The sequence below is a fragment of the Mirounga angustirostris genome, unplaced genomic scaffold (assembly GCF_029215605.1).
Source record: "Mirounga angustirostris isolate CCGP_5_RB_7025 unplaced genomic scaffold, mMirAng1.0.hap1 SCAF_8, whole genome shotgun sequence".
Classification (NCBI taxonomy): domain Eukaryota; kingdom Metazoa; phylum Chordata; class Mammalia; order Carnivora; family Phocidae; genus Mirounga; species Mirounga angustirostris.
Genome location: NW_026991716.1, coordinates 31,391,586 through 31,417,730, shown reverse-complemented (window position 1 = coordinate 31,417,730; position 26,145 = coordinate 31,391,586). Strand labels below are relative to the sequence as shown.

The window sequence follows — 26,145 nt, the reverse complement described above, 5'->3', positions numbered from 1 at the left end:
TGTGTTTTAGAGTTCCAATTGCTCCACATCCTCACCAACATTTGTTATTATTTCTCCGTATCTTCACCAACACTGTTATTATCTGTCTTTTTTTATTACAGTCATCCTTATAGCCATTCTATTTGATCTGCATTTCCTTGATGGCTGATAACGTTGAGTACCTTTTCATGTTTGTGGCCATTTATGCATCTTCTTTAAAGAAATGTCTGGGGCACCTGGGTGGCTCAGTCCATTAAGCATCTGCCTTTGGCTCAGGTCATGAATCCAGGGTCCTGGGATTGAGCCGTGCATCGGGCCCCCCACTGAGCTTCTTTTCCCTCTGCCACTCCCCCTGCTTGTGCTCTCACACTCTCTCTCTGTCAAATAAATAGAATCTTTTGAAAGAAAGAAAGAGAGAGAGAGAGAAAGGGAGGGAGAGAGAGAGAGAGAAAGATCTATTCAGATCTTTGGTTCATTTTTAAATTGGGTTGTCTTTTTATTGTTTAGTTGTCAGCCATTATTTCTTCAAATATTTTTGTCCTGTTTTAGTTATCTACTACAGCATAACGAATCACTCCAAACCTAGTGCCATAAAACAGTAAGCATTTTATTAAGTTCACAGATTTTGTGCATTAGAAATTCATTCAAGGGACAACTGGGATAGATTGACTCTGATTCATGAATTCTGGGGTTTCATCTGGGACACCAAAATAGCTGGGAGCTGGTATCACCTAGTGGCTTCTTCACTTCACATGGTTGATTCCTAAGCTGAAATGTCTCAAAGGCCAGGCTGAGCCAGGACTGTTAACTAGAGCTCTGCGTAGCTTGAATGTCACTTCCACCTCGATTCTATTGGCCAAGAGAACATGTAGGATGGTAGATACTGCTGCAGCTATCTTTGGAAAATACAATCTGCCAGATGTCTTCTGTCTCCTTTACTTCTAGGACTCCAATTACACATATATTAATATTGTCCCACAGTAACTGAAGCTCTTTTTTTGTTTTTTAATCTTTTTTCTTTTTTCTTCAGAGTGAATAATTCCTGCACTCTATTTTCAAGTTCACCAACCCTTTCTTTAGCCATCTCCAATCTGCTGTTAAGCACATCTAATAAATTTTTCATTTCAGGTATTACACTTTTAAGTTCTAGATTTTACATTTGGTTCTTTTTATAGTTCCCACTTCTCTGCTGAGATTCTCCATCTGTTCACTTATTATTACCAAGTTTAATGTCCTTGTCTGATAATCCCAACATCTGAGTCATCTTGGGGTCAATTTCTATTGACTGCTATTCTCAACGAGTCACATTTTCCTTCACTGCACATCTAGTTATTTGTTATTGTATACTGAACATTACTGAGATTCTAAATTCTGTCAATCTTCCTCTGAAGAGTGAATTTTATTCTACTGGTAAATTAACTTGGCTAGATTCATACTCCAAACTCTGTCTCCCCCACAAGAGGCAGCAGCTAAACCTCAGCTCAATTCATTCAGCTTTCCAACTACTGCCTTTTCTAGGCTCCATGAAGTCTTTCCCCATGCCTGTCAAGGATTTGGACAATTTAAAAGCAGATTTCAGGGCTCCCTCTTCTGTTGCTCCCTCCCTTCTGAGATTTCTCCCCTCATTCTCCAGTCCCTCTTATAGTCCTGAACTCCATCCGACTCCCCAAGCTAGTAAAACTGTAGACTTTTGTTTGAGTTCTAGCCACCACCCACCATGCAAACTGGGGCAAAAGAATTGTATACATGAGAATCATGCCTGGTACAGTTCCCATCTTTCAAGTTTCCTATCAATTTCTGCCTCATTGTCACTTTCCAATGTCTTCAAGTAGTTATATTTTTTTACATACTGTCCAGAGTTCATAACTGTTATCTCAGAAAGGGCTAGATCAATATAAGATACTCCTGTATTATTAGAAGTAGAACCCTTTTCTACTAGATCTCATTGGTATTTTATCTTCCCCAAGAGGCAACCATGATGAGTTACCAAAAATACCATGATAGGTGGTAATAGATAAATCATCCTCTTAGTCTGCTAGTGAAGTGCTTATCATAAAAAAATTGAAACAGGGGCACCTGGGTGGCTCAGTTGGTTAAGCGTCTGCCTTCAGCTCAGGTCATGATCCCAGGGTCCTGGGATCGAGCCAGGCATCAAGCTCCCTGCTCAGTGGGGAGTCTGCTTCTCCCTTCCCCTGCTCTTGTTCTCTCACTTGCTCATTCTCTCTCTCTCTCTCTCCGTCTCAAATAAATAATCTCAAAAAAAATTGAAACTAAGGAATAAAGGGAAAAAAAGGTATAAAAGAAAAAATTATTTTATATATACTTTTCTAAAACTTGCTTTTATTTTCAATGAACAATATATCTTGGGCATTTTACACTGTCAAATTTTTAAGTACTTTTTAATAATTGGGGAGTTATCTATAAGCAACACCTCTGTATGCAGAATTATAATTTATTTAATAAGTCCCAACTGATTGCTCTTTTACATTAATTTCATTAAAAGCCTTATAGGTTTTTCTTACTTGTTTGATTCCTTCTGTAGGATGATTTCATAAAAGTGGAATTGTACATTTTTACATTTTGACAGATATTGCCAAATTTCCCTCTATAAACATGATACTGATTCACACTCTCTACAATTGTAACCAATTATGCGTATTTCCCCACGCCCATGGTAGTTGTGTAGTCGATGACTTGAAGCACTCCCACTTACCCTACCTTCCCATCCCAATACTAGGCCAGTTGATATTCTGGAGATTATGTTTCTTTCCTTAATGTTCAACAGTAGCCCTGATGAACATTCTAATTCCCTTCCTTAAGCCTGGAGCCTTGCTAAAACCTAGCCTGTTTAGTTCAAGCCCCAATACCTGTCTGGTTTGAACCAGTCTTTTTTTTTTTTTTTTTTAAGATTTTACTTTTTCAAAGTACTCTCTATAGCCAACACGGGGCTTAAACTCACAACCTCAAGATCAAGAGTCACATGCTACACCAACTGGGCCAGCCAGGTGCCCCAAACCAGTCTTCTTCTAGAACTGAATACTTGCAATCTGATCCACTAGCAAGGGTCTAGGCATGTAAGGCATGTTACATATGGACTCCTCATCTAATTGACTGTTAACATATTTGAGTACCACCTGGAATTATGGCTGTAATTTCTTATCCAATATCTTTTCCACATACCCTTTTCCTGGTCATCCTAGAATTAGGAGTAAGATAGTGGGGGCTCCTTATCAACTGTAACTCAGAGACAGCTGCCCTCTTCCCTCTCAATTTTTTAACCATTCAGTTCCCATATTGATAGGGTGCCAAATTCTCTCCCTATATCAGCCTTGAAGATATTACACCTCATGTCCCAAGTCTTGGCAAGTCTCACTTTATTAGAAACATTCCTTGTCATCCTAACATATTCCCTTTAATTTCCTTTGTACTTCCATGTCTTGACAATTCCCAAACTTACATCAAGAGCAGAATTAATGAAATCTGAGTATTATATTTCTAATTTTAAGACTTATACCTAGGCTCTTGGATTAACCAAAGTGAAACTGCAGTTGCTAATGCTCAGAAGAGGCCTATTCTACTAACAGGCATTGTTGGTCATTCACTACTGAATGTGAACAGATATATCTTCATGGCATAGCCTCAAACAATTATTTAAAGAAGTATGGCAGGGCGCCTGGGTGGCTCAGTCGTTAAGCGTCTGCCTTCGGCTCAGGTCATGATCCCAGGGTCCTGGGATCGAGTCCCACATCGGGTTCCCTCCTCGGCGGGAAGCCTGCTCTCCCTCTCCCACTCCCGCTGCTTGTGTTCCTACTCTCGCTATCTCGGTCTCTGTCAAATAAATAAATAAAATCTTTAAAAATAAAGAAAGAAAGAAGTATGGCAGGGGCGCCTGGGTGGCTCAGTCGTTGGGCGTCTTTGGCTCAGGTCATGATCCCAGGGTCCTGGGATCGAGCCCCGCACTGGGCTCCCTGCTCCGCGGGAGGCCTGCTTCTCCCTCTCTCACTACCCCCTGCTTGTGTTCCCTCTCTAACCGTGTCTCTCTCTGTCAAATAAATAAATAAAATCTTAAAAAAAAAGAAGAAGTATGGCATATAAATTATCTGAGCTTTGAAAACTGCTCAAGAAGGAAACTGAGAATAAAAGATTTCATACATGAGGCTGTCCTTAAATTTTGAGCAGAACTGGCCCTAACGTATGCTAACGTATGCTTATTTTAAGAGGCAGAGACTGTTCTAGGGCACCTGGGTGGCTCAGTTGGTTAAGCATCCGACTCTTGATTTTGGCTCAGGTCTTATCTCAGGGTCGTGAATTCAAGCCCCACATTGGGCTCCATGCTGGGCATGGAGCCTTCTTAAAAAAAAAAAAAAAAAGGCAGAGACTGCTCAAAATGAGCCATGTTTCACATCTGGTGGTGAAAGAAAAGCCCTAGCAATTGAGCAAGAATGCTCAATTAATGTGTACTACTTTGAGCAGTTTCCCCTGCAGAGATCATTCAATGAACAAATACCTAAGATAGTAGCACATTCACTAACTGAAGTAAATAGGTTCAAACCATGTAAGTAGCTGCGGAGGAAACAAAAGAGCTTAAAATAAAAACGAAGGTCTCTAACTCCAAGGAGGACTATGTGCTCCTCAAGAGCTATAACTGTTTTCATTTAGATCTGTGTCTAGCACAAAGTCTAGGATAAGAATGCTCAATTGATGTTTACTGATAATAATACAAAGCGAATAAATGATAATTGCCAAATAGATGGAATGAACTAAAGGGTATATCCAACAATCCATCCATATTCTTTCACACATTGTAAACCAACCATAATACTCTGATGAACCAGACATGTTAAACCAGGTTTAAGAGTGTCATATGTAAACATGGAAAAAAATTTATCTGTGAAGCTGAGGGAGAAGGCACACCCTTCCCATTAGAGACAATAAAAAGTGCAAAGTTTTTAAAAAGGAGGGAGAGAGAGGTTAGTATATTCTAAAAGCTCTTTCTAGAAGCTTTTACAATAAAAAAAAATCAGGAAAAATGAAAAAGAAGGATGACATTTCTCTGAGAACAAAAATTATTTTTAGGGGCGCCTGGGTGGCTCAGTCGTTAAGCGCCTGCCTTCAGCTCAGGTCATGATCCCAGGGTCCTGGGATCAAGCCCCGCATCAGGTTCCCTGCTCGGCAGGAAGCCTGCTTCTCCCTCTCCCACTCCCCCTGCTTGTGTTCCCTCTCTCACTGTGTCTCTGTCAAATAAATAAATAAAATCTTTAAAAAAAATTATTTTTAAAATAATAGCTAACATTTAATGATTGCTTACTTTATTCCAGACACTGTCCTAATAAGCACTGTTATACATTTTTAATTAATTTATTTCTCTCAATGACCACATGATATAAAGGACAACTATTATCTCCATTTTATAGAAGAGAGAACTGAAGCATAGAAAGGTTAAATAACTTGCCCAGGATCATAGCAAGCTAGGATTCAAAATCAAGCAGTATGGCTCAAAAACTTGTAGCCTTAACTACACTATACCATCTCCCTGACTTTTTTTCCCCCATCTCTCTCACTTTTAACAAAATCAATAGAGGTATAGAGGTTTGGAGTTTCAACTGCCTCAGACCCAGATCAATGGCAACAGAAAACAAGCTGACCCCTATCTAGGTACCTGGGCATAGTATACAAGCGTCTATGATCCAGCCTCTCTCTATCTTTCCAATAGCATCTCTAGCTACGTTGCACCCTCAAACCCTACATTGCAGTGACACAGAACCATATGCAGTCCCTTCTGTTTCTCAACTCAGTACCATTACTAATGCAGCTCCCTCTGCCCAGCATCACCTTTCTGCCCCCGACTATCTGTGCCCCTCAGGCTCCACAGACACTTTTTAATGCCTTACTGGGCTTACAGGTCTGTTTATTGCTGTAGGCAGCTGAGCCCCTGAAAGGGAATCTTGTCTCATTTGTTTTCAAGTTGCTAGTGCTTGGCATACAATTCAGGTGGTCAGTAAAAGTTTCCTGATAGAATCAATGAATAAATGGTCTCAGAAACAGAGCTCTCAAAGGCAGCCAGGGGCTATCTGAGGGGAAGGCTAGACTCCCTATCTGAGAATGGCTGACACACCACCTGTAGCTGACCATCTAACTATCTTGTAGCAAATCTTCCTCTAAGAGACTGAGGACCCTCTCCTGTGGCTCAGGGGACTAAGGAGCCACGGCCAACTTCACCTGAAAGGAAGGGAGACAGTGAGGACTCTGCTGAGGTTCAGGAAAACGATGTCTTACAATACACTGCCAGGCCTCTAACTTCACATCAGCCTCTGTTAAGACATTTTCTCAAATGAAATGTATTCCTGAACTGCAGTCCCTTTTTTCACCTAAGTTAAAACAAAACAAAACAAAACAAAAAAACACAGATTTCAAAAAGAGAGAAAGAAAGAAGGAAACAAAAAGGAAAAGAAAAACAGATTTCTCTTAGAAATGGGAAATGCAGGTGGTGGCTCAGTCAATTAAGCATCTGCCTTCAGCTCAGGTCAAGATCCCAGGGTCCTGGGATTGAGCCCTGCATCGGGCTCTCTGCTCAGCGGGGAGTCTGCTTCTCCCTCTTTCTCTCCCTCTGCCTCTGCCCCTGTGCGTGCTTTCACTCAAGTAAATAAATAAAATCTTTTAAAAAAATAAAAAGAAATGGGAAATGCATGTTTTCAGCTCTGCCTGAGAAAGCACTAGACCAGAGGGCTGGAGGCACTCAGCTTGAATGAGCTTAGCCAATCCTTATCTGGATTTTCTATATATTGGAACTCTCCAACTTTCAAAAGACTCAGACATGCCACAAATGGCTGCCCAGCCCCCTGCCCCACCCCAACTGCCACAGAAACCAGTTTTGGAAAATCAAAAACAAACTGGGAACTTCCAGAGTATTTGTGGAATCAAAAGCTATGAAATTAAGAGTAACTTAGAAGAACTGACCCTGAATTAGAACTGGTCTAATTAGAGTAGCATTCCTTCTCCAAAAATGTTCTCTACATCCCCCCTGCCCCGACTTAGCTGAAATCATATATCCTAAAGAACTGGGAATTTTGGTGCAAAAGTGAGAGGAGCAGGGCATGCAGGCCTAGGAGGGTGGTATGGTGTGAAGGGCTATGGCTAGAATTGGAGCAACGGTACATGAGGAGGACCTTAGGAGGTGGGAAAAACATCAAGGGAAAAAAGAGTGTATCAAGAGCAAACTTCAGCTGTTTTAGAATTTAGCCTAAGTCAGTGATTCTCAACACTAACAAACTCAATTCCACGAGTAGCACTGCCAAGAGTGACAACGTTTTCTAAAATAATAACAAACACTTGGTAAAGTTCAAAACAATCTTCCCCCATGGTAGGTGCAGTCTGGAACATTCAATATAGTTTAAAGCTTACAATATTTTGTGTTTATTACAACAGAATTAGATTCTAGGTTTATATAACTTAAATGGGTAATTAACCTATACATCTAACAAATATTCAAAATTCAAAAAGGACAAAGGACAATGCTTCTTTATGTGAGATTATTCTGCAAACTGGATGACATCAGCATCTCTAGCCCGCTGACTAAATGCTGGTCATACCCCTTAATCACAACCACAAAAAGTCCTTGCTGAGATACAATGATCTCAATGATCTAAAAGACCTTACTCCAAGAAATGGGAGAGAAAAAAGTTTTTTCTTCTTCTCCAACTCCACTCCTCCTTCAAATGGTTCCCCAACAACCAAGACCCAGAACTCCATCTACTGAGCTTATATTACATATAGTTAACCCACTATGGGTTTTGTGGGCTAACTTGGAAACCTACTCAACATTTAATACACTATTTCTACTGGAATACACACTCCAAATCCCAAACTTAGAAATAAAATTTGAGAACATACCACTTCCTAAGTCAAAGACTTAAATACACTGATCTCTCACCATCAATGTTCTAATTTTTAAAATGATAGGCTGACATCCAAGCTACACATACCAATGCACTATAAAGACTAAGTATACATGTAAAATGATCATTGCTGTGGGCAAATAAAAAAATGTCAATCCAACAAATATTTTATAATATATCTAGTCCTTATTTTTATGGCAAGAAGGTACAAACAACATACCGTTACCTAAATTCTAATGTGTATTACTTTACACTTAAATTTTCCTTTACTATACTGATTGATTCTACTGCTTATAAATACTGAAAAATATTCTTTAGTATCTATAATCAGCATCAATAGCAAATACTTGCCTCATCACACAAAAACAAAAGGTCCCTTAACAATACTGGGTGAAATGGGTTTCCTTGCCCTTCTGCTCCCCCCACCACTATTCCCACTCCCGTCTAAGGTTCCCTGAATTCCAGCCATGTGCTCCCATTCCACACACCTTCTCCTGCACCAACTCAAAGCACCCTCAAACTCTCGGATTTTCAAAGCAGCCAAGGGACCACAGTCCCTGCCATCATGGAGGGTGTAGATAATTGAGCTGTGATGAAAAGAATATTTTGGGGGGTACCTGGGTGCCTTAGTCGGTTAAGCATCTGCCTTCAGCTCAGGTCATGATCCCAGGTCCTGGGATGGATCCCCCAAGTCGGGCTCCCTGCTCAGCGGGGAGCCTGCTTCCCCCCTCCCCTCCCCCCAACTCATGTTCTCTCTCACTCGCTCTGCTCTCTCTCAAATAAATAAATAACCTAAAAAAATAATGTTTTTTTTTCTTTCAATGATTAAAGCCATACTTACAGATTATTATTCAACCAGGTTCTATATTAGGTGAGGGTAACTAAATGACCACTGATTTTTTTTTCACGCTAAGAATACAGTATATGATTATGCTATAAGTACATCCACTAAGGAGCCAACCCCATGTATATATTTCAGTTATTTCACCCATGCTGAGGTCAAAGTTTCCTCTGTAGTATGCCTTGATAGTAAAAAATGATAAACAGAAATAGCCCTTGTTCCCTTCTCTCCTTAAGCACTGATACAAAGAACATTCATCTCCACCTCTCTGTATTACAATGTTAAATGCAACTTCTAAATATTCAAAGGTCTAAATTCTTTAGATACCTTAGGCACAACCTTAAAGATGCTGAAAAGTATTATCTTCAGAAACTAACAGCAATCTCTCAAGTAACTTTAACAAATACTAGATAAATAATAATAGTCACTGTTTACTGAATACCTTTTCAGGACCACTTTATAGGGGCGTCTGGGTAGCTCAGTCAGCTGCCTTCGGCTCAGATCATGATCCCAGGGTCCTGGGATTGAGCCCTGCATCGGGATCCTTACTCAGTAGGGAGCCTGCTTCTCCCTCTCCCCCTGCCTGCTGCTACCCCTGCTTGTGTTCTCTCTCCGTCAAATAAATAAATAAAATGTTTAAAAAAAAAAAAAAGGACCACTTTTATAAGTGATTTCTAATCCTCAAAACCACATTGTGCATTATTGTTCTGCATTTTATTTTTATTTTTTATTTTTTTAGATATTTTATTTTTTTTTTTAAGATTTTTTTTATTTTTATTTACTTGAGACAGAGAGAATGAGAGAGAGAGAGAGCACATGAGAGGGGGGAGGGTCAGAGGCAGAAGCAGGCTCCCTGCCGAGCGGGGAGCCCGATGCGGGACTCGATCCCGGGACTCCAGGATCATGACCTGAGCCGAAGGCAGTCGCTTAACCAACTGAGCCACCCAGGCGCCCTGTTCTGCATTTTACAGATGAGTAAACTGAAGCTTCAAGAAGCTAAAAGACTTGCAGAACACACAGCTTATAAGCGGCAGAGTCAAAATGCACAGCCACCTTTTGGAATCCAAAGTCCTGGTTCTTTCTGCTACATTGATGTGCCTCTCAATCAATTTTTCAAAGCAGGTAATTTCATTATTTGTGAACCATACATTAAGCTGTTGTGTGTCAGATACGTACAACAGTACTGCTTTAAATTCTTATTGCTTTTAAATACTACTTTTTAAGACACAAGATGTTTTACAATAAACCTTGGAAAGCTGTAAAGATTGTAATACAAAGGCTATGAAATTCAAATTTTAGTTCCTTTAGTAAAGATGAAATGGTATGCAAATGGGGTGCCCAGCTTTCAGAACAGGATGAAACGAATATCCAAGGTATTCTGAAGACCAAATATTTAACAAAAACCCAAATGCCTGAAGAACAGCATTCCCTTTCTCTTAATGTACATGACTGCTATTCTGACAGGGAGCTAAGCCTCAGATCCATTCCAAGTAAGAAATGTTATGGGCTGGGGAGCCTGAGTGGCTCAGTCGGTTAAGCGTCTGCCTTCGACTCAGGTCATGATCCCAGGGTTCTGGGATCAAGCCCTGCATCAGGCTTCCTGTTCCGTGGGAAGCCTGCTTCTCCCTCTCCCACTCCCCCTGTTTGTGTTCCCTCTCTCACTATGTCTCTCAAATTAAATAAATAAATAAATAATCTTTAAAAAAAAAAAAAAAGAAGAAGAAATGTTATGGGTTAGGGGCACATGTGTGGCACAGTCGGTTAAGCGCCCAATTCTTGGTTTCAGCTCAGGGCATGATATATCATGGGTTGTGAGATCAAGCCCCGCATCCAGCTCTGTGCTCAGGGTTGAGTTGGCTTGAGTTTCTCCCCTCCTCTGCTATTTCCCCCTCCCCCATGCACAATCTCTCTCTTTCTCTCTCTCTGAAATAAATCAGTAAATCTTTTTTAAAAAAAGGAAAAAAGATACGCTATGGGATAGTAGTTATAAAGTACCCTAATTATTTTTATTGAACCTGCCTAATTTGAACATTGCTCCAAAAAGATCTTGTGTTTTCAATGTTCTGACATTTGCTTGTGACTAAAATTTACCAGAATTTAAAAACTAAACAGACGCAAAAATAAAGTGGCCATCTGGCTTACCACAGATGAAGTAAAAAAATTTTCAAAACACATCCGCCAGAATGGCTAAAATGAAAGAGATGAAAATACCAAGTGTTGACAAGGATGTAGAACAACCAGAACTCTCAAACACTTCCAGTGGAAGTGCAAATTGGTATAGACTCTTTGGCAAACTGTTTAATAATATCTATTACAATTTAACATGTTCATATCCTACAACCCAGAAATTCCTCTCCTATGTATATCCCCAACAGATATGTGTACATTTGTTCACCAGAGGACATATACTAGAATGTTCCTAGCAGCACTATTCATCATAAACCTACACTGGGAAACTAACCAAATGTCCATCAATAGTAAAATATATAAATATACTGAGGTATATTCACATAACAGAATACCATATATCAATGAAAATGCAGAATCTACAACTTGATGCAACAACAGGGTTTAATCTCACAAAAATGTTGAGCTAAAGAAGCCAGACATAGAAGCATACATACAATATGATTCCACTTATATAAAGAACAAAAACAGACAAAACTAATCTGTGTTGTTAGAAATCAGGACAGTAGTTACCCCTTGATAAAGACAATGATAGAAGAAGACACAAGAGGGCTTCGTAGGTGTTAGCAATACTGTTTCTTCACATGGATGCTGGTGACAAGAGTATATTCAATCTGAAATATTCAGTAGATGAGAAGTGTACAGCAGCAGAGTAGTAAAGAGAATCGGAGTGCCTACCTTTGAATCCCAGTTCCATCACTTACTAGTTATGATTTTGTGCAAGTTGCTTAACCTCTCTGTGTGTCATTTCTTCAACTATAAAGTAGGCCTAATAACTACCTCATAAGGATAGTCTGAGAATTACATCATTATAAGACTTTAAAGTGCTTATTCATACAGTTGGTTATTATTATTAAGTATTTGCTAAGTTAAAAAAATGCTTTATTCTAAAGCAACACAAAAAATGCAGAAAGGAAACAAAGGCATATATGATTTGACCATTACTGGAAAATGAACAAAATAATTATTTAGGAAATGAAGGTGATAATAAATAAAGTCTAGTACAAAGAGGCATGACCTGGAAGTTGAGACAGACCTTTACCTATACAAACCCTGGGCCAGCGGTGGGCCACTCTGAGCCCACAGCTCCCCACTGTCCCCTGGGCGCTGGCCACGATGATCTCTTCAGGAGGATGAGTAATAATGAGGGGAGACCACTGATCAGGAACTAAGAGGGCTGAGCTCACAGTAGGCTCTCTTATTCTCCAAGAGGACTATGAAATCTTGTATGCTTCTGCATTTTACCTAATACTTATATTTTTGAAGTATCTATCATGTCTATCAGCTGTGTCTCTGTCACTCAGAATCACATTTCCTGCAGCTATTTAGAGTAAATAATCAAGACTTCTGGTAGGTTTCTTTTTTTTTTTTTTAAGATTTTATTTATTTATTTATTTGACAGAGAGAGAGAGTACAAGCAGAGGGAGCGGCAGGCAGAGGGAGAGGGAGAAGCAGACTCCCCACGGACAAGGAGCCCGATGTGGGCCTCGATCCCAGGACTGTGGGATCATGACCCGAGCTGACGGCAGATGCTTAACCAACTGAACCACCCAGGTGTCCCAAGACTTCTGGTAGGTTTCTAAAAGAGCCAATCAGGGGGCGCTTGGGTGGCTCAGTCGGTTGGGCGTCTGCCTTCAGCTCAGGTCATGATCCTGGGGTCCTGGGATCGAGCCCTGTGTGGGGCTCCCTGCTCCTCGGGGAGCCTGCTTCTCCCTCTCCCTCTGCCTGCCGCTCCCCCTGTTTGTGCTCTCTCTGTCAAATAAATGGATAAAATCTTTTTTAAAAAATAAATAAATAAAATAAAAGAGCCAGTCAGGTGGGTTACTGTCATCCATACCAGGGTAGCATCCCTAACTTCTCTGCTCATGTATAATAGTTACTCTTTACATAGCTACCTACTTCCATAGCTACCTACTTCCACGCTAGGCATTATAATAAATACTTTATCCCCAATCCTCAAAAAATTCTGCTAGGTACATGGTATTCTTCCTTATTCTCACCTTTTACAGATAACAAAACTAAGGCTCAGAAAGGCTGACCTGTTCATTACGTGACAGAGCTGGAAGGCGAATCAGACTTCTCTGGCTCGACCATGCTCTTTCCCTGAGCCATAGTCCCTTGACTTACTTGGTGATCAATCATATTTCTTTTTACGAAAGGTCATTAACTAAGGTGAGCTAAAACAAGAATAATCTAATGTAGTAAAAAATCAATTTTGGATATTTTTTAAATCATTACTTTTGTTTCTAAGTAAAGGTCTTCTCTTGGGTCTATTTAAATGACTACTGTGCATTGAAGCTATTTGTACTACACAGCAATCATCCAAACCATAGGTTAAAGCCCTTAGAAGATGTTTACATTTCTTCCCTGCTGAATCCCCAGTGCCCAGATCAGGGCCTGGCCTAGGGCAGGCACTTAACGAAAATATCTTGAAGACCACCTCCCTCAAATCTTGTTTACCAAAATACGAATAAAGAAGATGCATTCTAACAAAATAGTATTAATATCCGAAACTTCATGACCAAAATTAAAGATGAGAGTCACTGGGATATCCTTCCTGCTGTTAAGATACTCTCCTCCAGGTCAAGTGGCACTGTCATCATCAACAAATAATTATTAAACACCTACAAATGTTTATTTAACATAGTAACTCAGTATACCTTATCCTCTCTTTCCCCATGAGATTTGGCAAGCCACAGAAGCTGTAATTCCCCTCCAGGCAGGCCAGCTTCTGTAGGTATCAGAGACCATACAGAGATACAAATGTCATACATGACTGGGCCATTTTTCCAGGATAAACAAATAGAAAGGCCCAAGTCTGACTTGTCCCTCAACCAGATCCATGTCCTACGACCTTTTCCTGGAACCCTGATTTTGCAGCCCCAAATAAACTTCTCTTCCTCTTCCTCCTCAGTCAACCACACAACACTGAAGAAATCAGAAATTTCTCCCAATGTCTGTCATACCTATTCCTACTCCATCTAAAAGAGATACTCTGTTCACTAAGGATCCACTGAATATGTCAGCATATATTATGAAAATTTTTCTTTAAAAACTCTATCCTCATAGAGAGTGCACAGAATATGTGTGCACTAAAGGGAAAACATCAGAATTAGAAAGCTGGGTTCTAGGGGTGCCTGATTGGTTCAGTCAGTGGAACAAGTAACTCTTGATTTCAGGGCTGTGAGTTTGATCCCTGGGTTGGGTACAGAGATTACTTAAAAATAATAAAATCTTTAAAAAAGCAAGCAAGTAAGCAAGCAAGCAAGCTGGGTTCTATTCCACTACCCTACCTTCCATTGCAACTTGGGCAAGTTGTTTATCCTCTCTAGGCTTTAGTTTCCTCAGACATAAAATAAGAGAGTGGAACAGTCAGGGGTTATTCACTTAGTTTCAAGAGGCCTTGCAGGATTCAGGCATGTGCTTTTGGGGTTCATAATTCTCCCCCAGAATTTACATAAAAATGACTGGTTGCATATGCAGATTTTTCTGAAGAAGGCTATGGCTTATATCAAATTGTCACACAATTTGTGCCGTGGCCCAAAAGATAACTATAGCTCATATTTTATTGAACACTTAGTATGTGCTAGGCACTGTGCTGTCTTTACATATAATTATTCGTGTAACCCTCAAAATAACCCTTTGAGGGGCACCTGGGTGGCTCAGTAGGTAAAGCATCTGCCTTCGGCTCAGGTTATGATCTCAGGATTCTGGGATATAGTCCCGGGTGGGGCTCCCTGCTCAGTGGGGAGTCTGCTTCTCCTTCTCCCTCTAGCCCTCCCCTCCACTCATGCTCTGTCTCTCAAATAAATAAATAAAATCTTAAAAAAAAAAAAAATAACCCTTTGAGTTAGATTACTATTACTATCCTCATTTTACAGTTGAAGAAAGAAAACCAGAAAGAGCCTGGGCTCTTTTTTTTTTTTTTTTTTTTAATTTTTTTTTTTTTAAAGATTTTATTTATTTGAGAGAGAGAGAATAAGAGAGAGAGAACACATGAGAGGGGATAGGGTCAAAGGACGAAGCAGACTCCCTGCCGAGCAGGGAGCCCGATGCGGGACTCGATCCCAGGACCCTGGGATCATGACCCGAGCCGAAGGCAGTTGCTTAACCAACTGAGCCACCCAGGCGCCCCAAGAGCCTGGGCTCTTAAACACAATGCTATATTAGGTGAGATCATCTTTAAATCCTAAAATTCTCTGATTCTATGTTTATTCAAATTAATAGTTTTCCTTTAGTTAAATTTTCTATACCATTTCACAATCATTAGTCCTACTTTTAAATCTTTATACAGAACAACCAAACTCATGGAAAACCTAGATTAATACTACCTGAGAAAGAATTTATTAGGAAGATAATCCAAGTAAAGAGTCTAAAGGCACCTTCCAGCTCCAGCCTCCAATCTGCTTTTACTTTTATAACATGGTGATTAACCAACAGATGTATCTGAATCTAATTACTAATTCAAGTCTAAAATCATAACAGTAAATAAGCCAAAGTGTCAGCCAGAAAAAGGGATACAGTGGCAGCAAAAGTGTCTCACCTTCCACTCATCCAGGCAATGAGAAGACCAGGAAAGATACAGTAGTGCAAGGCCCCCGTGTCCCCCGTTGACTGGCTCCACCCCCTACTCCTACCTCCGGAAAACCACTAGTGCGTACAAGGCTAGAATCGCTCTCCCCTTGCGATACAAAGGCTGGCTAAAACTATTAAGGCATCCCCAACACCTGTCTGGAATAAGGAGTGAAAACTAAGTGGGGGCCGGGGGGGGCGTGCAAGCGAGGACGGGGTGACCTGCTCGGCGGTGTGGGAACTGAGTGGGAACTGAGCCGGGGGCAGCCGGCCAGGAGATCCTTGAGGGTCGGGAGGCTTAAGGAGGCTGCGAGGGTCGAGAGGAAAGCTCGGGGCACCCCCGCAAGGGCAGAAGAACCCTGCACCGGAGGGCCCAGGGCGAGGGAAGAACAGAGTGGTGACAACGGTCGGGGCCGGCCGAGCGGGCCGGAGACTGTCCAGCTCGAGTTGAGGCGAGGGCCGCCACGGAGTACCGGCTCGGGCTAAGGAGGGGACCGGCCCGAAGGAGGGCGTACCGGAGGAGGGTCGAAGGGGGTTAGGAAGGGCCCCGGGACGGCTGGGGGACGGCGCTGGCGCTCTCACCGGGACAGGTGCTTCAGGATCTGCTTCTTAATGATCCCGGCCATGCCGGAGCCGCGGCCCGCGTGGAAGGCAGGCGGGCAGCTGTGGCCTCCTCAGTCGTGAAGAGGCGGTGCCTCACCTCGCCGCGGCGCGGGGACCGGATGCCGCCGCCACCGCCGCCGCCATGGCGCTCTCCCGCCCCTGCCCCGGCGCCGGGAGCTCCGCCACGATCCCACCCACCCGCGCGGCGCCGCGGCCGCCAGCCCCGAGCGACGCGGAGACGGCGCGCCACCAGCCCCGCTCGCGGCTGCCCGGGTCGCGCGCAGTGAGAGGGCCGCGCGCGACGAGGGGCGGGGCGGGGCGGGCGCGCGCACGCGCCGCGGCGGCGGGCGGGCGGGCGAGCTCCGGGCTCTTTCCCGCCGCTCTGCGGCCTGGCTCTCCACCCAGGGAAGTCAGAAAGGCTTTCCCTCTGGAATGTGTGAGGTTCCTGCAGTGGTTTTAAAGCATAGGGGGAACTCGGCATCTTTGTAATTTTTTACAGGAATTCGCTAGATAACTGCGCAGTGCCTCGTCCATTTCTCAGTTTCCCTCACACATTCACTCATTATTTGTTGAGCACCAGCTAACTCTATTCCAGCAATCTGGCCTAGTGAATGAGTTATTTTTGTTGGAAGCAAAAAGTCATGTTCTAAAAAAATATGGCCCCTCTAGGGACCATGGAATAGGAGAATTCATACTCTAATTCATTTCTATTCTATTCTATTCAATTCTAACTCTAATTCATACTTTTCTTTCCCTGCAATGCTAAGAATGAAAAGCATATAAAAATAAAAGGAATTTGGGCCCAATCCATACATTTGTCTCTCTCTGTCAAATAAATAAAATCTTTAAAAAAAAAATTTTTTTTGAGATGATTCTATATCAACTTTCAGTTGTAAGAAATAATACAGAGATGCTTGTATCCTTTACTCAGTTCCCCCCAAGGGCAACATGTTGCAAAACTTTACCATGATATCCCAACCAGAATATTGACATTAATACTATAGAACATTTCTTCCTTTCTGATATGAAAGCCTTTTATTTCCTTTTCTTGACTTATTGAGCAGGCTACAATTCCTGGCACTTTGTGTAATAGGACTGGTGACAAATTGAGAACTGGTTCTGAACTCAGGTTCAGCTGCTCACCACTTGAAAATCAATACTCAAGAGACAAGTGATGGTGGGAAACGAAAGGTTGCTTTATTCAGGAAGCCGGCAACCTGGAAAGATGGTGAACTAACATCTCAAAGACCATCTTCCACACCCAGGGGAGCTGGAAGGCTTTAAAGGAGAAGTCATGGGTAAAGGGAGGGGGACTATGTGCAGGAGAAGAAGGTGCCCAGGTGGTTAGGTTAGTCTCTTGTCGACATGACTCTGAACGGATTTGCTGGCGTTAGCGAATGAATAAATAAAGCTGTTTTCAAATTTAGTCAGACTTTATCTTCCGGGAAAGTTGGGTCCTTCACTCCTCAAGGCCAGTGGTCTGCAAATCTCAAGATTATGTCAGGTCTACTACAGACCAAGGGACTTTGGTCAGCAAGCAAGGAGTGCATAAGCTGGAAGCAAGTTAACCCTTAAGACCAGCTGGAGTGCTGTTACAGCGACAGTAGATATACTCTGTTCTCAATCTTACAGGAAAAGCAACTGATTGGATTTCATTCTTCACCCTTAAGTATAAAGTTATTTGTAGATTTTTTTGTGTGTGTGGATGCTCTTTATCAGGTAGAGGAAGTTCTCCTCTATTCTTGAGAGTTTTATCAAGAATTTGTTTTTTTCAAAAGCTTTTTCTGCATTGAATGTCATGTTCATGTGATTTTTCTTCAGCCTGTTTAACAGCCTGTTTACACTGATGGATTTTCAAATACTGAAAAGCCTGCATCCTTAAAACCTCATTTGGGCATGGTATATAATTACTTTCATATATTGCTGAATTCGATTTGTTAATATTTGCTTAGGAATCTGTGTATATTTCCTTAATGGCTAATGATGTTGAGCACCTTTTCATTATAGGCCATTTGTATATATTCTTTGGAGAAATGTCTTTTCAGGTCCCTTTTAAAACTGGGTTGTCTTTTTATCATTGAGTTGCAATTTTATATTCTAGATACAAGTCCCTTCTCAGATATATTATTTGCAAAAATTTTCTCCAATTCTGTGAGTTGTCTTTTTCATTTTCCTGATTATGTGTCCTTTAAAGCACACACACAAAAATCTTTTTTTTAGTTTATTTATTTAAGTAATCCCTACACCCAACGTGGGGCTCAAACTCACGGCCCTGAGTCCGAGAGTCACATGCTCTTCTGACTGAGCCAGCCGGGCCCCCTGAAGCACAAACATTTTTAATTTTGATGATATACAGTTTCTTTTTTTCTTTTGTTACTGTGTTTATGGTGATACACCTAAGGAATAGTTGTGTAACCCAAAGTCAGGAAGATTTACATCTGTTTTCATCTAAAAGTTGTACAGTTTTAGCTCTGACATTTAGGAAGTTTATCCATGTTGAGTTCATTTTTGTGTATGGTATGATGAATGGGACTGACTTCACTGATCTGTCATGTGGATATCTAGTTGTCTTAGCATCATTTGTTGAAAAGAATCTTTCCCCATTGGAATGTAATTGCTGATAAAAGCAATGGTCCATTTCTGGATTCTCAATTTTATTCCATTCATCTGTGTCTGTCCTTACATCAGTAACACAGTGTCTTGATTAGTGTAGCTTTGTAAGAAGTTATTTTTTAGGGGCACCTGGGTGGCTCTCTCTGTGTCTCTCTGTCAAATAAATAAAATCTTTAAAAAAAAATTTTTTTTTTTAAAGATTTATTTGACAGAGAGAGTGAGAGCAAGCACAAGCAGGGGGAGGGACAAAGAGAGAGGAAGAAGCAGGCTCCCCGCTGAGCGGGGAGCCTGATGCGGGACTCAATCCCAGGACCCTGGGATCATGACATGAGCTGAAGGCAGATGCTCAACTGACTGAGCCACCCAGGCGCCCCAGAAGTTTTGAAATAAGGAATCTATAGTGCTTTTGTATAGCTTTGATAGCTTTTAGATGCATAGCTTTTAGTTGTTTCTCTAGTTATTATATTATTTTTATCATAGTCTTATCACTGTCTACGGTTTTGCCAGTTGCCAGTTCAAGTGAAGTGCAGAAACTTTACCTCCCTTCAGGTCTCTTTTCCCTCCCATAGGTATCATTTTTTTTATTTTTTAAAAAAGATTGTTTTTATTAATTAGAGAGAGAGAGCACAAACAGGGGGAGCTGGAGCAGGAGAGGGAGAAGCAGACTCCCCCCTGAGCAGATTGAAACCTGGACATTTTCATATTATGTTCTCAGACTTGGGATCTTACTTAAACCTTCTGTTTTCCTTTTTCTTCCACTGGTCTGGCAAAAGGCGGGGGGGCCTCTTGTTACTGTCAGGTGAAGACAGAAGTCCAGGTTTACAATTAGCCTCCTTGGACACCCAAGGGAAGGGTTCCTCATTACTGCTAGGCTCAGACATGAGTTCTGGCTCTCCAGTAGGGCTCAACTAATACTTCCTTAGCAGAGTGTAGCAGACTGCCTATTAATGCTCCTCACGAGGACTCCACTGACATGGGGGTATATGCAGTCTCATAATCACTGGACATTGTTGAAAGCCCTTAAAGTTCTGATTAGTTCTCTTCAGACACTACCTCTGTCAGGAGGGTTCAGTGCCTTGTTATTGCCTCATGGGGGTGATAATCTCAGCTCCCTATTTGGCTTTCTCTGATACCACCCCAGCAGGAGTTTGGAGCATTTCGATACAGCCTCACAAGGGTGGAAGAATAAGCTCCCCCCTTAACCTTTGTGGCATGGGTGGGAGTAGGGCCTGAGTTTTTTTCTGTGATGTTTGGCTGGAGTAGAGTGGTTACTGTCTAAAAGTTTTGTCTTGCAAACCTCTTTTCTAGTCCTTTGGCTACAGAAAGCAGGCTTTTCTTGGGGTGTTTTTATTTATTTTATTTTTTAAAGACTTTATCTATTTGAGAGAGAGAATGACAGACAGAGAACATGAGAGGGAGGAGGGTCAGAGGGAGAAGCAGACTCCCCACTGAGTAGACAGCCTGATGCAGGACTTGATCTCGGGACTCCAGGATCATGACCTGAGCTGAAGGCAGTCGCTTAACCAACTGAGCCACCTAGGTGCCCTCTTGGGGTGTTTTTTGTCTGTGGCCCATCACTGTTTCTTGGTTGCCAGCTTCTTCAGCTCTAAGTCTGGGATATATGTAGCAAAAAGAAAATCCAGAGCTCATTATATTGTTCCTTGGGTCCCCAGTTCTCTAGAAGATCTGTCTTTTTTTCACCTTTCAGTCTTCTTATGCTTGTTTTATACACACACACACACACACACACACACACAAAGTATTCATTCCAGGGTTTTAGCTGTACTTCGCAGTAGGAATAGGGAAAAGCACATCTCTTCCATCTTTCTGGAAGCATAAGTCTATATGGGTTTTTTTTTAATGTTTCTAATGTTTTATTTTGAATTAATTATAGATTCACAGGAAGTTGTTAGGATAATACAGAGAAGTTCTGTGTACCCACTTCCCTGCAAGAGTTACATGTTACGTAACTAGAGTACTGACATAAAACCCAGGAAATGGATACAGCCACATCTCAGAGATATTGCAGGTTGAGTTTGGTTCCAGACCACCACAATAAAGCAAGTATCACAATAAGACAAGTCAAATAAGTTTCTTGGTTTCTCAGCACATGTAAGTTAAGTTTATGCCACCCTGTAGTCTATTGTGTGATAGCATTATGTCTAAAGAAAAAATGTACATACATTAATTAAAAAATACCTTACTGCCGGGGTGTCTGGCTGGCTCAGTTGGTAGAGCATGTGACTCTCAATCTCAGGGTTGTGAGTTCAAGCCCCATGTTGGGCTTAGAGCCTACTTAAACAAACAAAAAACAATACCTTACTGATAAAAATTGCTACCCATCATCTGGCCTTTCAGACAGTTAAAATCTTTTTTATGGTGGAAAGTCTTACCTCAATGTTGATGGCTGCCGACTGATCAGGGTGGTGGTTGTTGAAGACTGGGGTTACTTGGGCAATTTCTTAAAATAAGACAACAATGAAATTTATCACATGGATTAACTCTTCCTTTCACAAACGATTTCTCTGTGGCAGGCAATGCTGTTTGATAGTGTTTTACCCACAAAACTTTCAAAATTGGAGTCAGTTTTCTCAAACCCTGCTGTTACTTTAACAACTAACTTTACGTATATTCTAATCTTTTGTTGTCATTTCAACAATCTCCACAGCACCTTCACCAGGAGTACGTTCCATCTAAGAAAATACTTTCTTTGCTCATCAATAAGAAGCAACTCCTCATCTGTTAAAATTTTACGAGATTTGCAGCAATTCAAATATTACAATAATGACAAAGTTTTAAATATTGAGAGAATTAAAAAATGTGACAGAGAGACACAAAGTGAGCAAATACTGTTGAAAAAAATGGCTCCAAAAGACTTGCTCAACAGAGTGGTCACAGACTTTCGATTTGTAAAAAACACAGTATCTGCAAAGCACAATAAAACGAGGTACGCTTATATTGGTGTGTGTGTATAATTCCGTCATTTTATCACGTGTAGACTTGTATAAGCACTACCACAATCAAGATACAGACTACTCCAGGGGCGCCTGGGTGGCTCAGTCGGTTGGGCGACTGCCTTCGGCTCAGGTCATGATCCTGGAGTCCCTGGATCGAGTCCCGCATCGGGCTCCCTGCTCGGCAGGGAGCCTGCTTCTCCCTCTGACCCTCCCCCCTCTCATGTGCTCTCTGTCTCTCTCATTCTCTCTGTCTCAAATAAATAAATAAAATCTTTAAAAAAAAAAAAAAAGATACAGACTACTCCAGGGGCTCCTGGGTGGCTCAGTCGTTAAGCGTCTGCCTTTGGCTCAGGTCATGATCCTGGGGTCCTGGGATCGAGCCCCGCATCAGGCTCCCTGCTCAGCAAGAAGGTGAGCTTCTCCCTCTCCCACTCCCCCTGCTTGTGTTCCCTCTCTCTCTCGCTGTGTCTCTGTCAAATAAATAAATAAAATCTTAAAAAAATTTTTTTTTAAAGAAATATTGGGCGCCTGGGTGGCTCAGTTGGTTAAGCGACTGCCTTCAGCTCAGGTCATGATCCTGGAGTCCCGGGATCGAGTCCCGCATCGGGCTCCCTGCTCGGCAGGGAGTCTGCTTCTCCCTCTGACCCTCCTCCCTCTCATGCTCTCTGTCTCTCATTCTCTCTGTCTCAAATAAATAATAAATAAAATCTTTAAAAAATAAAATAAAAAAAAATAATAAAAAAAAAAAGAAATATTAAAAAAAAAAAAATACAGACTGCTCCATCGCTACAAAAAGCTCCCTCATGCTACCTCTTTACAGTAACTTCCTGATCGCCTCCCAACACCCTAACCCCTGGCAACTACTAACCTGTTCTTCATCGTGATAATTGATTTTATAGAGTGCTAAATAGCAAAGATAGGTTATTATTGACTATAAGGATTCTTGAGAGTAGTTTTCTAGTTTGTGGTAACTATGATGTTTTAAAATGACTTTGAGGTATGATTGACATACAACAAAGTACACAGTTTTTCTTTTTCTTTTTTTTTTTTTTAAGATTTTATTTATTTTTTGGGCGCCTGGGTGGCTCAGTTGGTTAAGCGACTGCCTTCGGCTCAGGTCATGATCCTGGAGTCCCGGGATCGAGTCCCACATCGGGCTCCCTGCTCGGCAGGGAGTCTGCTTCTCCCTCTGACCCTCCTCCCTCTCATGCTCTCTGTCTCTCATTCTCTCTGTCTCAAATAAATAAATAAATAAAATCTTAAAAAAAAAAAAAGATTTTATTTATTTTTTAACAGAGAGAGAAACAGCGAGAGAGGGAACACAAGCAGGGAGAGTGGGAGAGGGAGAAGCAGGCTTCCCGCCGAGCCGGGAGCCCGATGTGGGACTCGATCCCAGGACCCTGGGATCATGACCTGAGCCGAAGGCAGACGTTTAACGACTGAGCCACCCAGGCGCCCCCAAAGTACACAGTTTTTAAAGTTTTGACATAAATACACTTGTGAAATCACCACCACAATCAAGACAATGAACATACCCAATACTCTCAACAGTTCTGAACTACACTGGCCTCCCTGCTATTCCTCCAATACATTAAGTAGACTTCCACTTCAGGGTCTTTGTACTTGCTATACCCTCTACCTGGAAAGCTTGTGCCCTAGACATCTGCATGGCTGCCCCCCCACCCCCGCCCCCTCATGTCATCCCCACAAGAGTCTTCCCTAATCTGGCACTCTTTATGTCCCTTACTTACTTCATGGCCATGTACCATGCAACAGTGGTATTTTTAACTGTCTGACTTCTAGCAGGACAAATTAATCAATTATTACTCTTCTCCTTGAGCATCTCTTTTGTATCAGTCAGGTTAGATTCAGCTGCATAGAACAGATGCATAGAACAGAAAACTCAAAAATTACTACATAGCTTCAATTAAAAAATGTGTATATCCCTTTCATGTAAAGTAAATCTAAGGTAGGCCATTCACGGCAGCTCTTCAATCATTAGGGACCTAGGCTCCTTCTTTCTAACACTAGCTTTAGCTCTCAGTCTGAGGTCCAAGATGCTGCTTGCATTTCACAAGTGTCATATCCATTTCTTCTCAACAGCAAAGAAAAAGGGCAGGGAAAAAAGGCATGTTCTCTCCTGCTACATGGCCTCACCTAACCAGAAGCTCTGGCAAATGTGCTATTCATTGCAGATGGACATGAAGGCAGATAAAAAAAATTAGGGGTTCTATTATTACAGATAGTAACAGATACCGGGGCAGGCAATTAGTAATTCTGTCTGCCACTCTAAACTCTATTGTATTACTCTTCTTTTTGTCCCTTTTTACACGCTTCACTCTACCAGCAGAGGCCTAAGAGATAAAAGGGATAAAGGGGGAAAACATAGCATTTGACAATAGAGGTAAAATTCTTTGCCCTACCTTTTACTTCTCAATTCTTTCAACAATCATCTCCCCAAAGTTATATTAGGATGTGATATACAAAGAAAAGTGGTAAAGGATTAGGAGAATTATTTCTCAGTGTCACTGTGAAAACTGATTAAGTCCTTACAAAGGGCTTTGAGATCTTGGATTCCTTTCTTTGTTTTTTGGGTTTAAGATTTTATTTATTTGTCTGAGAGAGAGAGCATGAGCAGGGTGGAGGGGCAGGTGAAGAGAGAGAAGCAGACTCCCCGCTGAGCAAGGAGCTCGATGCAGGGACTACATCCCAGGACCCGGGATCATGACCTGAACTGAAGGCAGACACTTAACCGACTGAGCCACCCAAGTGCCCCGAGATCTTGGATTCATATGCTGTGTTCAAAGTCTTATTAGATAAGCATGTAAGTCAATGGGCTTTTCTTGGTAGCTGAGGAAAGATACTCAAAAAGAACAAGTATGGGGAAATTGGACAACACCTTGATGGATGATCAAAATTATCATCACCAATGAAGGGCAGATGGACCCTGTGTGCCTGCCTATAGATGTGATATCCTAGGGATACAACTGAAGACAAGTACCAGAATGTAATCATGAAGAAACATCAGGCAAACCCAAAATGAGGAATGAGGAACCCTGTATTAAACGAAAGGTGGTAAGATTGTCAGTGTCATAAAAGACAAATGCTAAGAATTGTTCTAGAGTAAAGGAGACTAAGGAGCTCTGACTAAAAAATAAAGTCCATGATTCTAGAGAGGATCCTGTACAGGAAAGGGGGAAAGAAAAAAAATACAGGGGCAATGTTGGATCAATGGATAAAAATGAAATACGGCTGGCAGATTAAATTATTGAGTCAAGGTTATATTTTCTAGGCTTGATAACTAAACCATAGTTGTGTAAGAAAATGTTACTTATTCTTAGTAAATACCTACTTAAGTATGGTAAAAGGCATGATTTAAGCAACTTACTCTTAAATGGTTGAGGAAAAATATATACATACATATATATAGTGAGAGGGAGGGAGAGGGAGAAAACATGCACGCAAATAATCAAGTGAATTGAGTGAAATGCCAATCGCTATCAACAGGTGATTCTGGTCAAAGGGTACATAAGTGTTCTTTGTACAGTACTTGCCAACTTTTCATTAAGTCTGAAATGCCCCCCCCCATGCCTAAAGAGTAAGGATGATAAGCAACACTCAGATTATCTTATTCCTGCACCTGTCTGATGAACTATTTTAGATGCTGTATTCTGTGCCAGAAAATCTAACCCTTAAGCTTTCAGTTGGGAAAGAAATGACCCCAATTAGCTAACATTTATTCAGGGCACCTCTATCAGAAAAATCTAAGGCAGGCCAGGCTTTTTTCTTTTGTTCACTAAATATATCTAGGAGCCTAAAAGATACCATCTGACTGAAGCTATTGAACTGGGACAAACACTTAATCACCACTGGACTTTTTCCATACAGGATGACCAAATTAGCCTGTGGTTCTATGCAAGGATCCCATTTCTCGTGCAGCTGGGAATCAAGGGGACTGGCATTCTGACAAAACACTAAAGCCGAGGCAGTGGAAATGATGCTAGTTTGGACTTCAACTGCACTCCCAATGACTCTGGATCTGCCCAAGAAAAGGAAGCAAGTACATTAGCCCATACACGCTCTACACGAACTTCTTCGATTCTTGAGATCTAGTGGCATTCTTATTGCACTATACAAATTCTCACATTATAGCTGATATTTTACAATTAAAACCAGATGTTTAAAGGCATAGATTAAGAGCAGTAAGTTTATATTCTTCACAGCCTCTTACAAAGGAAATGTCTTATAATCATTAACTATAAACAGTTTGACTTAGGAGTTAATAAAAAGACAAAAAGAACCTTATTTAAACTATTTATTCCTACTATGTCCATTGTAAAGTTTGTTAAACTTTTAAGTCATTGTAGTGTTTTTCTAAAACTATGTAAAATACTTTCTTCAAAGAAAAAAAATGTTTCTCGGCGCCTGGCTGGCTCAGTTGGTGGAGCATGGGACTCTAGGATCTTGGGGTTGTCAATTCAAGCCCCACGGTGGGTGT

The 26,145-nt window shown here is 41.4% G+C and overlaps 1 protein-coding gene and 1 long non-coding RNA gene across 6 annotated transcripts in view; both read right to left on the bottom strand.

Moving 5' to 3' along the window:
* The window catches only part of BLTP3A (bridge-like lipid transfer protein family member 3A), a 71,724-nt gene extending 55,388 nt beyond the window's left edge, over window positions 1-16,336 (bottom strand). The window contains exon 1 of one of the 5 annotated variants that reach the window (XM_064597478.1): window positions 16,057-16,336. In XM_064597478.1, the coding sequence (XP_064453548.1) occupies window positions 16,057-16,100 (44 nt within the window). In that variant the 5' untranslated portion in view covers window positions 16,101-16,336. Of the gene's footprint in view, window positions 1-161; window positions 2,202-15,989 lie in introns of those variants that run through there. The other 4 variants (XM_064597479.1, XM_064597480.1, XM_045866739.3 and 1 more) reach the window with 4 other exon arrangements.
* A 547-nt stretch (window positions 16,337-16,883) lies between these two features.
* On the bottom strand, window positions 16,884-22,842 carry LOC135365554 (uncharacterized). Its single transcript, XR_010413600.1, has 3 exons — window positions 21,084-22,842; window positions 20,890-20,982; window positions 16,884-20,302 (listed from the first exon to the last, which is right to left on the bottom strand). It is a non-coding gene; the product is annotated as an uncharacterized LOC135365554 (long non-coding RNA).
* Window positions 22,843-26,145: the final 3,303 nt, after the last annotated feature.